Raw genomic sequence first — 16,161 nt, 5'->3', positions numbered from 1 at the left:
CCTATCTTGTAAGATCTTGTAAGAATCTTGCAAGACTCTTGTAAGATTATACAATTTGGTACAAGACTCTTGCAAGATTCTTACAAGATCTTACAAGATATGCGTGTAAGTTCGACTAGGGTAGTTATAAATGTTGTCAAATATTTTTGTCGATTTTTCTTACATTTAAATTTTTTCATTAATTTTAGTTTTCTGCAATTAGTTTTCTTGTTTTTTTGCTATTGTTATTGCTCTTTATGCAAAATATGATCTTTTAATTTTTGCTTGAAACTGAAACATTTTTTTGCTTCCTAAAGATCAGTATTTTGTTGCAGGAAAAAATTGGTGTTGAGAATTTGTTACAGTTACCTGGTTGCTTACCTTTTGACTTCATGCATTGTTTGTTGCTTGTTGTACGGACGATTCCTGATAAACTGAGTAAAGGCCTGTTGTCGAGCAGGACCCGAGAAAGAGTCAGTCACTTCTTTCTCATTGCTCCTGCAGTCTATGTTGTTCCAGTGATCATATGTTAGAAGTTGGCTAACTTTAGTATGGACCAGAATTTTATTTAGGAACTATTTATTTTACTTTCTTACCTATAGTTACACAAGGAGTACATTCGGAAGCTCATGCTGGTAAATCCTTGTTTTAGAAGGCCATTATGCACTAGCAGAGAGACCCGTCATTTCACAACTAACTGGAAGTGGCATATGTAGTGAATCGATTATCGGGTCTCTCATTGTGTGGGGAATGACAACTAGATCTTCTATACACAAACAACCAAGTAGAAAGTGTGGTCCTTCCCGTTTGAGAGCTCTTTGCATCGTTCTTTGTCCTTCGCCCTTACACAATCCCCTGTCTCTTTCAGAATTGCATCCTTAGAGGTTATGGCACCGATAAAAACTTTGTTAACGACTTTGTCCAAGTGTTCCAAGAACTCTTTTCAGTGGATGTGTTCCTTGTCGACTTAACGAAATCACATGATGGTGAAGGTCGCATACTGCCAGTCGTTTTATTAGGACTGAGTCAAACAGTGGATATTAAGGTGTCTGGACCTTCAGATGAATTGAGTTTGGATCCCTTGCTCCAACAAGTGTGTACCGTAGTGACCGCATTTAAGGTGGATTTTTAAAAGGGGAAAACGCGACTGTTCCTTTGTGTAAATTTTAATTTGGCAGTTATACGATTGTCGAGTAATTCATTTGTGACTAGTTCAGTTATCAATGTAGTTAATGACAGAAACAACAGTACGATTAATGGAGTAATTAGAATTGGCATTAACAGTGATGAAATTCGGATAGATTGGCTACGAAAGAAGTTTTATTGATGAGCAAATGAATTTAAGAATGGCGTCATGTCTTTGTCAAGTTCCAGTGGGCAAATTGATTAGCGTGACCAATGGCAAAAAAAGAATTTGCGTTGCCTAGTAAATTTATTGAAAAAATAAACTTTATTGAAAAAATAATAGGAAATATGCAAGATAACGACACAGGTGCTGTGTTCTTAGATCTTGCAAAAGCTTTCAATTCAATTTCAAATGAAATCTTTCTCAAGAAAGCTGAAAATTTCAACCTCTCTCAATCAACAATTTTACTTCTCAAATCTTTTCTCGAAAATCGAACACAATGCGTAAAACTGGGTATTGACTTATCAGATAAATTAACTATTAATCATGGTGTTCCACAAGGAACTGTGTTAGGTCCTCTTATTTTTCTGTTATATGTCAACGATTTATCTGAAAAGCTGGAAGGTGAAAATGATGTTGTTCAATTTGCGGATGACACTAGTATTATATGCAAATTCGAACGTAATGAAAATATTCCCCAAAAAATTGAGAAAAATATTAGAAAAAACAGACAAATACCTGACAGAGAATCAACTCACATTAAATGCCGATAAAACAGAGATGTTATTCTTTACAGATCATACTAATTCGGATCCAGAAATTTCTTTTAAAGGCGAAGTTATCAAACCAGCTCATGCATGTCGTTATCTGGGAGTACAAATTGATTCAAACTTAACCTTTGAAAATCACCTGAATTCAGTTTTAAGCAAAATGGCTAATGCAATTCGTTCTTTGTATCTTGTAAGAAATCAAATACCTTTGAAAGTAAGAATTGATGTTTTCAAGTCAGTTGTACTCTCTCATCTTTCTTTCAGTGGAGTATTCCTCCAAACTCTTACAGTGAAAAACATAAACCGGATAAACAGGCAAATTAACTGGGGAATAAAAGTTTGTTATTTTCGTCAAAAATTTGACCACTCCATTGATCTTCTCATTAAGGATCGTATCCTACCAGCCGAATTGTTTATCTCAAAAGTTAGCCTAATGAAGCTACAAACAGATATAAAACAATAGGAAACATCCGAAAATTTTAAAATGTTTACTAGTCGCCATAACGCCAGACAGAACAACAGAACAAATCAAATTATTATAAAAAAGAAAACGAAAACGAAGTGGAGTAACAAATCTTTAATCTTGAAAAGCGTTCAAAAATGGAACAAATTGCCCTCTTCAATAAGAACTTTTAACAGTAAAACTTGCTTTAAAAATGTTTTAACCGAGTTTTTGATCAATCAGCACAAAAAAGTATCCGTTAATAGGCAAATAGGAGCCTTCAAATCCTATTTTTACCTATAAAAACGAACAGCCACAATTTGAAGATTAATATATTAATAACAATGCTGATTAATTTATTTAACATTTTAGAGCATGTAGATATCTAACCTTAGGGTTATAGTCTGAGTAATTTACATGTTTCAAAAAAAATAAATCAGTATTGTCTTATCCACCGAATTAATTTTAATCAATTACTTCTTTATAAAGAATGGCCATAATATGATCAACATTGCCGGTTTCTTTTTACACTTGTTGAGTTGTTCAATCGCTTTACGAGACGTGAATTATGCTGAATGTTGTTCATAGCCGATTTTTCAATCATTTTGACTTTTGCTACCACAACAGCTACACAAAAATTTGATATTTGCTTTTCTTGTTGGATTTTGTAAAACAAAATCTAATGAAACCATATCTGATCTTGGTATATTGTTAATAATGAAATCAGTTGCAATGAATCGGTCAATCCAATTTCAAATTTGACATTTCTGTTTGCTCCAATTGGTTTTAGCACTATGATAAGTGCACAAGGATCCTGATCTATAAAATAATTTTTCCCGTAAGGATAGTGTTTAAAGTCTGCTCACGTGAAATCGGAAAGCGCATTTCATTTGCTATGGTTCTGCTGCCAACGTATGTTGCTGCTGTAGAGCACAACCCAATTCATTCCTCACTGCGTAGATTCTGATCCTAGCGTTCAATTTTGGATCACTATCTACCGTTCAAGTTTGTCAAAATGTTTTTAATCAATCGGAGTCAGTTTGAATTTTTTCGAAGAAAAATATCAAATGGTTAACATAAGTTTGCAAGACATGGGATAAATTTCTTTTGCGATTTACAGATTTCTTTAAAGACTCTTATTGATTGGAATTTTTGGAGGCTTCAATTCAAAAATAACTTTAATCTCTACCTTTTCTAATCTTTCTAACTAATTTATACCAGAGTTAGAAACTGCTATACCGACCAAAGATTTGATTGTTGTCCAAATTGACATTTGATTAGATTTATTCTCAGTTTTTAATAGTTAAATTGAGCTCCGAGCAGACTTCCTTTGAAAGGTCCAACTTTGACCCTCGAATAACTATTAAAAAGTCGTCTGTTAAACGGTACGTGTCTTTAAGTGATGGTAGAGTACAACTCTTTGCTTTTCGAGACTCAGCTGATAAATCTGTGAGTCCGTTAAAATCTGATTTAAGTGCGAGTAAAAATTATCTCAACATTGTTACAGTTAAAAGTTTTTGAGGTTTCTGGGTCTCACATCAGGGGTACCGAACAAAACATCGCCCCTCTTCGATTTGTTGATCACATTTCAATTGTTGTCCCTAATACATCAATTTTGTCATTTGTTTTCATTTGTTCTTTTGGATTAAATTGTTCGGTTTTTTTTTAAACTAGTGCTAAACTAAAAAAAATTGTCTCTTTTCACTATTGGTGAAATAAAATATTTATCTGAACAATTATTAAGCAATTTTTGAATATGATTTTTGGAAAAATTGGTTAATCCGTTTTTGCCCGATCTTCTAAAAAAAATTGGAACGCTTCTGCATTGTTGATGAGTGATCCTGAGTTTCTTCTTGAATCCTAAGTTATGAGAAACCAAAACTTTTTGCCGATCTCTACAACTTTATGGCAAATGTGAGAGATGGCGGAGGTTGAATTATTATCGCTTTGTTTCTGTGCCCAAGGCCAATCCTCAAGAATAAAATCCCCGGGAACAACATCCGATTGGTCGTTTCTGACCATTAAGTACCACCAAAACTTTCCAAATGTTGATACTCTATCCATTTGATTGAATTGGACAGGTCAATGATCCAGCTCTGTTCATGGTTCAGCTGGAAAATATTTCATAGTTCCATAGTGGAACGCTGAATCATAGTTCCAAATGTTTCAACGTTCTGCAGTGCGTGTCAAAAACTTTTTTAGCCAGTTTTTGTTTATGATAGTCGAGGGACTCCTGAATCAGCGAGTATCTCAATTTTTGTTTATCAAAAAGAAATTTCAATTTTCTCGGCTCAATTGAATGCTCGACTTTTATATGTAGCAATCATTGAACGCTGATTCGTCTGATATCGATTGCTCATCAAAATGTGATTTGCTGAGCGAATTAAGTGCTGCATTGTCGATGTTTGATTCAATTAGATCGGTCACTATAAAATTGTTCTCTGAAAATGTGATTCGACTTTTTACTTGATCCAAAGTTTGTGTTTAGTGCAGAGCTGACTCAGAATTTCGATAATTTGTTGGGTTAAGTTTTTCCAGGCAGTTTTTGAATTGTTTTCGAATGCCTAGTTCGACATTATTTGCAATTTCTAAGGCTAGTTCACGCTGAATATCCCTATTCCTCATATTTAAAAGATTTTGTCCCTGATAAGCTTGTTTTTAAATGATCTCGTTTACAATTTGCAGCAATTTCAGGTATAGCAACGTAGTTTTGATCCTTTTTCCAAGTTTACTGCTCGTCCTTTCGAATCTGTCAACTGTCTTGTTTCTCGGTATGATAATTGATCTTTCTAGCAGTACCCCCACAACTTTTTGACTTCTATGGTTTCAATATTTGCGCTGGAGTTCCTTCTGTTTAACTGTTTGCGACCCTCCTTCATTTGCTAATAAGTGAACTTGTTTTCTGCTCCTTGTGTCCGCATATATTTCCTAACTTTCTATTTCTACGACATCTTTTTTTCCCAGTTTGCTCATTAATGCTTTCTCCGAGTTCAACTTTTATGTTCAAAACTCGGAGTTGAATCATCAATAGATTCCTCCAAGTTTGGTTCAACTGTTCCGATTACTTCTGTTGAAGTATGACCAAGGAGGGTTGCTAATTCAAAATATCTTTTTTTGCGAGTACCGAGAGCTTCGCGAAAAATACTTTCAATTTTCTCAGGATGTTTGAGGCTCCGTTGTTTGGTTTTCCCGAAATTGGTCTATTTGCTTTTGGCATTTTTGTTTGGCTGCGCAGTTACATGAATTATTCTAAACTCACCCGGGTGGAAGTTTGGTCAAAAAATAATGTAAGATTAGCGGTGAATAGCGGTGAAAAAAAACTTTTTTCACCGCAAAGCGCCCGCATCTGTTAGCGTTGAATGCGCTGAAAGCGGTGAATTTTTGTAAGAATTGCGTTGAATTTTGCGGTGAAAAATTTTTTTTTCACCGCATTCACGGGAATTCTTACAAAAAATAAACTGCCGTACAAGGGTTTGAACCTCTACCTCATGCGTGTCACCAACTTCGTAATCCACTGCGCCATCTGTCACGTACATCAATGATATTTCCTGTGAATATAAGATAAGCGATGAAATTAGCGCGGTGAATGTTTAAGATTTGCGATTTTAGCGGTGAAAAATTTTTTTCACCGCATTCTGCTGGTAGCGGTGAAAATTTTTTTTTTCACCACATTCTGCTAGTAGCGGTGAAATTTTTTTTTTTCACCGCATCCTGCTTGTAGCGGTGAAAAATTTTCTTTCACCGCTTAAGCGCTGAAACAAAATTTTTCACCGCTTCAAAATTTTTTTTCCACGCATTCATCGCATTGAACGCAAATCTTACACTTTTACTCTAATTCACCGCAAATCTTACATCTTTTAGCGATTTTTAGCGGTGACACCTCGACCCGGGCAGGTAACGCGATGGTCTGGTTCTTCTTAGTAATCTACTAAGAATAAAATAGTAGAATTAAAATCCTGGAATGTAACTGTTGTTAACTTGCAATTTCTGAAAGAATGACTGAATGAAATAAACTTAACACCTTTGTCCACAGGCAGACAAAATAACAACAACGACATTGCTAACGACATAGATTATTTTATAGCAAGGTCAAATACTCTATGTGCAAGTAAAGGAAATGAATTAGGTTACCCAATTCTCTGAGGTGATAACAAACATTCATGGTAACGCTGGTAGCAAATACCGATATGGTATTTAAGTGAGGTGAGTATGTCACCAACTTTTAGAAAATATTCCGAATGCGTTTCAATGAGGCTGAAAAAGCAATTCAATTCTTTTTTCAACTTCTTGTTTGGCTACCGCTCTGTAACATATCTGTTTTGTTCAATAAAATTTTATACCAAGACTTTCAAATCTGGAATACGGTGACCATTTGCGGTAACTGTATTCCATAATTTGGAAACCAAGATCAACGATTATAAAATCCACAATATGTGTTACTAAATTCAAAGTAGGTTAGGTTTGAAAGATAAAAACTGAGTTAATTTCTTTATAATATAGTCAAAGGTTATTGCAGTGCTCTAATTGAGTCTCAGACATACCTCTTTGTCTTTGAAAACATGTTCAATCTGATTGAATTTCTTCATAAGCTCCTTAATTAAACGGCGAGAAAATAGGATTTTTTTAATTTTAAAATTTAAAAGTCTTATTGAACATTGGAGGGGGTTCAAAAATCTATTTCTCGTTCACAGAGTTTTTTGATATGAAGGGTGGAAAAATATTATTCTCTGTTCCAGAAAATGTCTATCGAACGGTGAGTTTTAAGATGCTGACATACAATCACTGGTCATGCAATTCTGTAACAGAATTAGCATGAAGAAGACAAGGAGCGCAATGATGGGACGGATCTATTTTGTTTGCCACCCCCTCCCCGCCCCCAGTGTTTTTATGACCCCCCAGTTACGAATTATATGTTGTTATATAGCACATTATAACACAATTGTTATATAACACAATGTTATATGTAAAAATATAGCACATGCGCTTGGGGGCGTAAAAGATATAAGCCCACTAAGCTGGGGGGGGGGGGGGGCAAAACAGAATAGATCCTATGGGATAAAAGAACCTGTGGATTCTGCACTGTTTTCCAGGCATGGAGATGCCATTGGCTATGATGAATATCAGAGACTGCCACTCTTGCTGTTCCTCTGGACGGGGTACCTCCATTAGACTATTGGAGGCACTTTCACTCAGACCACTTCGGCTCTCTGTTTGCTCTATTGAATCGTCGGCTACCAACTTCAAAACTGAAACGAAAATGCAAACGGTTTTTTTTCATGAATAGCAAATTTTGGAGTAATAATTTTAGTTCAGTTCTAAGTAATCCTTGACGGAAGGGTGGAAGCTGCTGTTTTTAACTCCAACATTTAGAATAAATTGCAATATTTTTTCGCAGTATATGTTGTACTTTCCTTCACTGCATTGTCTCAAAATTGATCAAATGATGCATATCCGTATTTCCGTCCTGTACTTTATTTTCTGTTACATTTTCGCCTTATAATTTTGTCATAAACGAAGGTTGATTAGTGACGCATTTTTTGACTTCAACCGTTATGGAAACGATTTCGACCTATTTATAGATCTCGGGGTACTAATCGGATCCCTGCACTAACGTTGGTAAGAAAGCAAAACTACCGGGCAAAGTATCAGTGTTGATACGTTATAATCCATCAGTATTGATAAGTTATTATTATTATATTATAATGAACTGAAAACGCTACTAGATCCATATTGATTTCCTTCAGTGCGTTGCTTTTTCGCATTTAAGCAAATTTTGCCGAGATCAACCACAATGCGTTTATCACCGACGACTAAATTGTCGTTCCTTTGTTGCTATTTTCATCAATTCCTTTTATGCGCAATTTAGCGACAATACCAATTCACAAATTGGCCACTAATCCCCCGAATCAAAGGATGATCAAAGGAATAATACCACTGATCAAAGGATTAAAGTCAATTGCACTTGTCGTTAGATTGCGCACATTGTAGTGCACAGGGTACCAAATCTCTCTTACGTCCAAAACAACGATACCAAATCTTTCTTGCGAATCTTCTGAAACCGAACACCCAAAATTGACGATACCGATTCTCTCTTGAGTAAAAAAACACCATGATAACCCAAATACCGAAACTACCGGAGCTCTCTTATGTTTAAAACCGAAGATATCAGCATTATCTTTCGTCGTTTATCTTTGGCGTTCTAGACTACTATTGCTATTAGTTCTTTTGTTCCCAATCTTAGCAGGTCAGATTCGTACAGATTTTTCCATATTTTTACACGGGGTATCACTATTTTGAAAATCATCGAAAAAATGTAATTTTAATGGTTTGGGAGATGATTTACAAAAAAGGAAACAACTTGCAATAGCTATAGATTGAGGCTCCTGGCATCATTAACAGTCCTAACTGGAATCAGTTTAATCAGTTTGGTATCATTAAAGCTAGTTTTTTATTGTTTTTATTTGATGTTTTTTTCAGAACGATAACTTGATTCTTATGTATCTTTTCTTTTTCACCCCGACGATCAGTAGCTGACTATAATGGCACTAAGGGTTGCTGATGTAGGGTTTGGTGACGTGTGTTGAAACATTTTCGTTGAAAGCAAATATTTCTGGGATCTACATCGAAAAACAATTATTAGTAGAGTTTTATTGATCTGTGCTGTTAAGTTTTTTTAAAGGAACTAAGCATTTTCAAATATGTGAAGCAATTTGCTTTTATAAACGCCGTCTTTGAACGCTCTGTTAATTAATTCTTATTGTGATTCAGAGACAAATGTACTACAGCAAAATCACGCCTTTAATGAAACTTCTAAGCCACCACAGGAACAGATAACTCAAAAGACAACAAACGACATACTATCAACTGATACAATGCAGCGATCTTTTACCTGGTAACTATTTCGGATGTTGTGAGCTGCTTACAGATCAACCATCCCAATCCAAGCTAATGTTTCAGAACCATGATTATCAGACCAAATTTTGGACTTTTTTTATCTTCTCTGTACCTTACTGCTCCAAGAAAACTTACCACTCAGTTTCATACCAAATTTTCTGATCAAAATTCAGTTCGAACCCAACTCTCTCATCAGGTCATCAGGACATTTTGTCAGAGAAATATTCAGCCCAAGAAAGCGCGAAAAACAATTTTTTAGCAGACATTAGGTATGATCAAACCGTAATTAAATGCATGTAGCCTTTGCACTACTTGTTTCCACTTGGCTGTCCAGACTTTCCAATCAAAGGATATAACTCAAACCGCATATATCATGAAAACAAAATGTCTGGACTTTGGTTTGCACATGTTTTGGCGCTACTTTTATAGAATCATCTTGAACACTCAAAAAATCAGAAGTAATTTTGATGATGCAGTGCTTCTGCTCGCGCAACGTTAGAAAAATATAAACTTTATGTAAAATAGATTTTTCCATAATTGCATCCAAAATTGTTTTTCCTGTTTGCGTCTAAAATTCAAAGCGCTTTTTCTGACCTCGCAACAAAAAGTTACATTAAAATTCAAGTGCAATCGCATGGTTTCCAATTCAATCATTCTATATCAAATTCTCATAGTAAGATCCATCGTTCTACATCAAAGAGTGCTTAAAGTAACGCTCAGCAAGTTTTAACGCAGTGTTCTAACCCTATGAGAAAACGGGGTGCAGTGGCGCAATTCAAACCACGCGAGAACACTATTTCTTTCGCTTTTTATTTCGTATTAACCACTTTTTATCTCGTACTTTTTTGAAGAACACTTAAAGCACTTATTAATGCACATGTCTGCTACCAAAACAACGACTCCTAGCGCAGCGGTCTCTTCATGTGAACAGAGCGGAGGCATTAATTCAATCCCCACTATGAGCAAAACCCTATTTTTTTTCTTCACTTCCTTTGTTCTCTATCTTCCTGTCACGCCTTAGTTCTTAAGTTCTTAAAATGAATTAACGTTTTTTTCTCCCTTCTGATTAAAAAAAGGTATTTAAAATCTTACAGCGCATGAGAAAATGGGAAACGAAGCAACACCTACGAGGCTAGCCAAGAACATCCAGAACAAAATTTAAAACAAGCAGAGCCAGCATAAGTCAATCCCGGTGCTTGAATTGGATCTCATCAATAAGAGCAATCAATTAGTTTTAAAATAAAAACTCAGTCAAAACAGGAACCTTAATTCTTCATTCCGAAATCAACCTTCCCCATTTTTTTGATGCCTTTTAAATTGATTGAACTTAATTGTACATACATTAATAAAAACAGTTCAAAAGTTGCTTAAAGTATGGCGAACCAAATTAAACCATAGCTTTCAACGGCAACCCGAATGTCTGCAGTGTTAGCTGATCTGATTTTTGAGTTTGATTTTTATTCAACAAAATTGTAACAGAAATAGCATAAAGAAGACAAGGAGCGCAATGATGGAACGAATCTTTTTTTTGCCCCCCCCCGCCCAGTGCTTTTTACGACCCCCAGCTACGAATTATTTGTTGTTTTATAGCGCGTCACTATGAAAAAATAGCATGTGCGACCCGGAGGGCGAAAAATATATAAGCCCACTAAGCTGGGGGCCAATCACAATAGATCCGATGGGATAATATAAAATGTGGATTCTGCACTGTTTTCGAGGCATGTAGATGCCATTGGCTATCATAAATATCAGACACGGCCACTCTTGCTGCGCCTCTTCACGGGGTACCTCCATTAGACTATTGGAGGCACTTCAACTCAGACCACTTCGGCTCTCTGTTTGCTATATTGACTCGTTTGCTACCAACTTCAAAACTTAAACGAAATTGCAAACGGTTTTTTTTCAATGAATTGCAAATTTTGGAGTAAAAATTTAGTTCAGTTCTAAATACTCCTTGACAGAAAGGTGGAAGCTGCTGTTTTTAACTCAAACACTTAGAACAAATTTCAATATTTTCTTGCAGTATATGTTGTACTTTCCTTCACTGCATTGTCTCAAAATTGATCAAATGATCCCGTATTTCAGTCCTGCAGTTTATTTTCCGTTACGTTTCTGCCGTATAATTTTGTCCTAAACGAAGACGAATTAGTGACGCAGTTTTGGACTTCAACCAAAATGGAAACAATTTTGACCTATTTATAGATCTTGGGGTACTAATCGGATCCCCGCACTACCGTTGGTAAGAAAGCAAAACTCCCCGACCAAATATCAGTGTCGATACGCTATAATCCATCAGTTTTGATAGGTTATAATGTAAGATCAGATTACTGAGTTTTTCAGTTCTTTGCTTTTTCACAATTTAGCAAAGTTTGCTGAGCTCAGCCACAATGCGAATTTACCGACTAAATTGCCGTTCCTTAGTTGCTAATTTTATCAAATCCTTTTATGCACAATCTAGCAACAATACCAAGGCAAAAATTGGCGACTAACCCGCCCGAATCAGAGGATGATCAAAGGAATTATACCCTGAGGTAAAAAGGTTCAAAGTCGATTACTTTTGTTGCCAGATTGCGCACACTGTAGCGCACACGATACCAAATCTCTCTTACGTCCAAAACAACGATACCAAATCTTTCTTGCGAGTCTTCTGAAACGGAACACCCAAAATTGACGATACCGATTCTCTCTTGAGTAAAAAAACGATGATAACCAAAATACCAAAACTACCGAAGCTCTCTTATGTTTAAACTGAAGATATCAGTATTATCTTTTGTCGGTTATCTTTGGCGTTCTAGACTACTATTGCAACTAGTTCTTTTGTTTCCAATCCTAGCAGGTCAGATTCGTACTGCTTTTTCCATCTTTGTACACGGGGTATCACTATTTTGAAAAGCATCGGAAAATGTAATTTTAATGGTTTTGGAGATGATTTACAAAATAGGAAACAATTTGCAATAGCAATGGATTGAGGCACCTGGTATCATAAACAGTCCTACATGGAATCAGTTTAATCAGTTTGGAATCATTAAAGCTAGTGTTTTAATGTGTTTTTGATGTTTTTTCAGAACGATAACTTGATTTTTATGTATCTTTTCTCTTTCAGCTCGACGATCAGTAGCTGACTAATGTGTATACTTTTGGAAAATAACGGCACTAAGGGTTGCTGATGTAGGGTTTGATGACGTGAGTTTGTTGGAAAAAGGTATTTGAAAGCAAATAATTCTGGGATCTACACCGAAAACGATTATTTTGATCTGTGTTGTAAAGTTTTTTTCAGGAACTTAACATTTTGAAATATGTGAAGCAATTTTCTGTTGTCATTGCCGTTTTCGAACGCTGTTTTAATTATTTCTAATTGTGATCCAGAGACAAATGTTTTACAGCAAAATCACGCCTTTAATGAAACTTTTAAGCCGCCACAGGAACACACAACTCAAAAGAAAACAAACGACATACTATCAACTGATACAATGCAGCAATGTTTTATCTGGAAACTATTTCCGATGTTGTGAGTTGATTACAGATCAACCATCCCAGTCTAAGCTAATTTTCCAGAACCATGGTTACTCTTATCAGACCAAATTTTGGACTTTTTTTAATCTTCCCTGTACCTTACTGCTCCAAGAAAACTTTCTATTCAGTTTAATACCAAATTTTCTGATCAAAATTTTGTTCGAACCCAACTCTCTCATCAGGTCATCAGGACATTTTGTCAGAGAAATATTCAGCCCAAGCAAGCGCGAAAAAATATTTTTAGCAGACATTAGGTATTATGAAACCGTAATTAAATGCATGTAACCCTTGCACTGCTTGTTTCCACTTGGTTGTCCAGACGTTCCAACCAAAGGTTATACCTCAAACGGCATATATCATAAAAAAATGTCTGGACTTTGGTCTGCACATAGTTTGGTGCTATTTCTTATAGAATCATCTTGAACATCCAAAAAATCAGAAGTAGTTTTGATTATGCAGTGCTTCTGCTCGCGCTACGTTAAAAAATGTAAAATTATGTATAATAAATTTTTCCATAATGGCATCACTTTCGTTTTTGCGTCTCTGAAGTTTTTCGTTAAGATAGTTCATTGTTTTTGTACCAGTGTATAATTCTTATAGTGCCCGATTGGTTGAACTATCATTTTTTTATTTGGCAAGGTTTAAATATTTTTGTTTTAGCTGTGTTTTGGATAGCTGCAGATGCTTTGTTTTTTCAAAGAAATAGATTGGGGGCGCTTCTTTTTCGAACTGTTGTAACAATTTCTTATAATGTTCCAGACAATTAAATCAAAAACAGGAAAAAAGCCTGTTTTGTACTACTATATTAGATTTAGAGTCAGTTCTTTTTTTTGAACAAAGTATTCTATTAAAATTTTCTTTTGATTTTTTTTAAAAATCTACACATAGATTTTATAGAAGCCCGTCCAAATATAAGGAATCCCTAACCTATTATTGGAACTGCAAAAGTTTTATGAAAAAAGAAGCAGGTAGCCGAATGATTAAAGTCTTGTTACTTCTTTAATCTTGCCACAAATTACATAGAGTTCAAAAGTTACAAGTACAAGGTGTTCCAAAAATCGAAAAAAAACTTTGAGCCAGTTAAAAACTGTGACTAAGAGATATATTACACAAAAACCATTGGAAAATGTGTACGCCTAAATATTGTAAAAAATTATTCTATTTTGAATAAATTGAAGCATTTCGCATTCTGATTACTTCACGATTCTTTCAGTTAAAAATCCAATTCGAATCCAATTAGAAAAATCTGGGCGCTGTAGCGAGACAGATGAAAATCAAACTTTTTAAAATACCTGTAATGAAAAGACCCTCGATTTTGTCTGGCCCGTATCTAAACTCCAGAGAGAGTCAGTACTGAATCAGAAAAAACTCAGAGATATTTTGGTTTTCAGTACTGAATCAAAGATAATTCAGAAAAAAATTAGATCATTTCAAAGTAGCAAAACAAGCAAAAAACTCTTAAAACCCGGCTTCGAAATAAGTCTTGGCAACAATAGCAGTTATATATATAGGCAACTTGAGTTTTTTTGCACATTTTAGAATTTAATGAAGAACTATGATTCCGATAATTTCCACATCTGCTGCAGATCTGATCACATGGATCTATGATAAAATCACGCCTTTAATGAAACTTCTAAGCCACCACAGGAACAGATAACTCAAAGGACAACAAGCGATATACTATCAACTGATAAAAAGCAGTCCTATTTTACCTGGTAACTGTTTCAGATGTTGTGAGCTGCTGACAAATCAACCATTCCAATCCAAGCTAATGTTTCAGAACCATGATTACTCTTATCAGACCATATTTTTGATTTTCTTAAATCTTCTCTGTACCTTACAGCTCCAGGAAAACTTAGCACTCAGTTTCATACCAAATTTTCTGATCAAAATTCAGTTCGAACCCAACTCTCTCATCAAGTTATCAGACATTTTGTCAGAGAAATGTTCAGCCCAAGAAAGCGCGAAAAACAATTTTCTAGCAGACATTAGGTATAATCAAACCTAGTAATTAAATGCATGTAGCTTTTGCACTACAACGGCATATATCATGAAAACAAAATGTCTGGACTTTGGTCTGCAGATGTTTTGGCGCTACTTTTTATAAAATCATCCTGAACATTCAAAAAATCAGAAGTAATTTTGATGACGCAGTGCCTCTGATCGCGCAACGGTAAAAAAATATAAAATTTAAGTATAATAGATTTTTCAATAATTGCATCCAAAATTGTTTTTCGTGTTTGCGTCTAAAATTTAAAGCGCTTTTTCTGACCTCGCAAAGAAAAGTCATATTAAAACTCAAGTGCTATTGCGTGGTGTCCAATTCAATCATTCTATATCAATTTCTCTAAGTAAGATCCATCGTTCTACATCAAAAGGTGCTTAAGGTGACGCTCAGCAAGTTTTAACGCAGTGTTCTAACCCTATGAGAAAACGGGGTGCAGTGGCGCAATTCACACTACGCGAGAACACTATTTTTTTTGTTTTTTATCTTCTATTAACCATTACTTTTTTAAAGAACACTTAAAGCTCTTTTTAATGCACATCTCTGCTACCAAAACAACGAGTCCTAGTGCAACGGTCTCTTCATGTGAATAAAGCGGAGGCATTAATTCAATCCCCCCAAGAGCAAAGCCCTACTTTTCTTTTTTTCTTCATTCCTTAATTCTCTATCTTCCCGTTACGCCTTACTTCTTAAATTCTTAAAATTATTTAAAATTTTTTTCTCCCTTCTGATTAAATTTTTTTTAATATCTTACAACGCATGAAAAAATGGGGAACGAGGCAACACCTACGAGGCTAGCCAAGAACACCATGAACAAAATTTAAAGCAAGCAGAGCCAGCATAAGTCATCCCCGTCGCTTGAATTGGATCTCATCAATAAGAGCAATCAATTAGTTTTAAAATAAAAACTCTGTCAAAACAGGAACCTTAATTCTTCATTCCGAAATCAACCTTCCCCATTTTTTTGATGCCTTTTAAATTGATTGAACTTAATTGTACATACATTAATAAAAACAGTTCAAAAGTTGCTTAAAGTATGGCGAACCAAATTAAACCATAGCTTTCAACGGAAACTCAAATGACTGCAGTGTTAATTGAACTGATTTTCGAGTTTGATATTTATTTAAAGCACAAAGTTACAGATATATAAACGTCAAAAAATTTTACAATGTAGAAGATATACTTCAAAACAAGGGCAACAAAAAAGCCATTCGCCTACTCGAGTTGCTTCCCTACTCTAAATATTGGCATCAAGAGAAAATCTATAAAAATTAAACATTTGATTATCTCAGTAAAAACTAAGAACATTATGGTCTACCGGACGAACGACTGAAAATCGCATTTTTTTTTATTTCTCTAATGTTTTTCGTTAAGATAGTTATTGGTTTTTGTACCAGTGTATAATTTTTATAGTGCCCAATTGGGTGAACCA

General features: G+C 35.1%; 1 protein-coding gene across 1 annotated transcript in view; it reads right to left on the bottom strand.

Annotated features, from left to right (window-relative positions):
• LOC142334825 (uncharacterized) overlaps window positions 1-16,161 on the bottom strand; it is a 69,922-nt gene that overhangs the window by 43,242 nt on the left and 10,519 nt on the right. Inside the window, exon 2 of the mRNA XM_075383150.1 lies at window positions 7,383-7,563. Within this exon, the coding sequence (XP_075239265.1) occupies window positions 7,383-7,563 (181 nt within the window). The remainder of the gene's footprint in view (window positions 1-7,382; window positions 7,564-16,161) is intronic.

The sequence above is a fragment of the Convolutriloba macropyga genome, chromosome 2 (genome assembly GCF_964194025.1).
Source record: "Convolutriloba macropyga chromosome 2, txConMacr16.3, whole genome shotgun sequence".
NCBI lineage: Eukaryota > Metazoa > Xenacoelomorpha > Acoela > Convolutidae > Convolutriloba > Convolutriloba macropyga.
The sequence above is the reverse complement of the archived record's forward strand: the minus strand, read 5'-3'. Positions and strand labels throughout refer to the sequence as shown.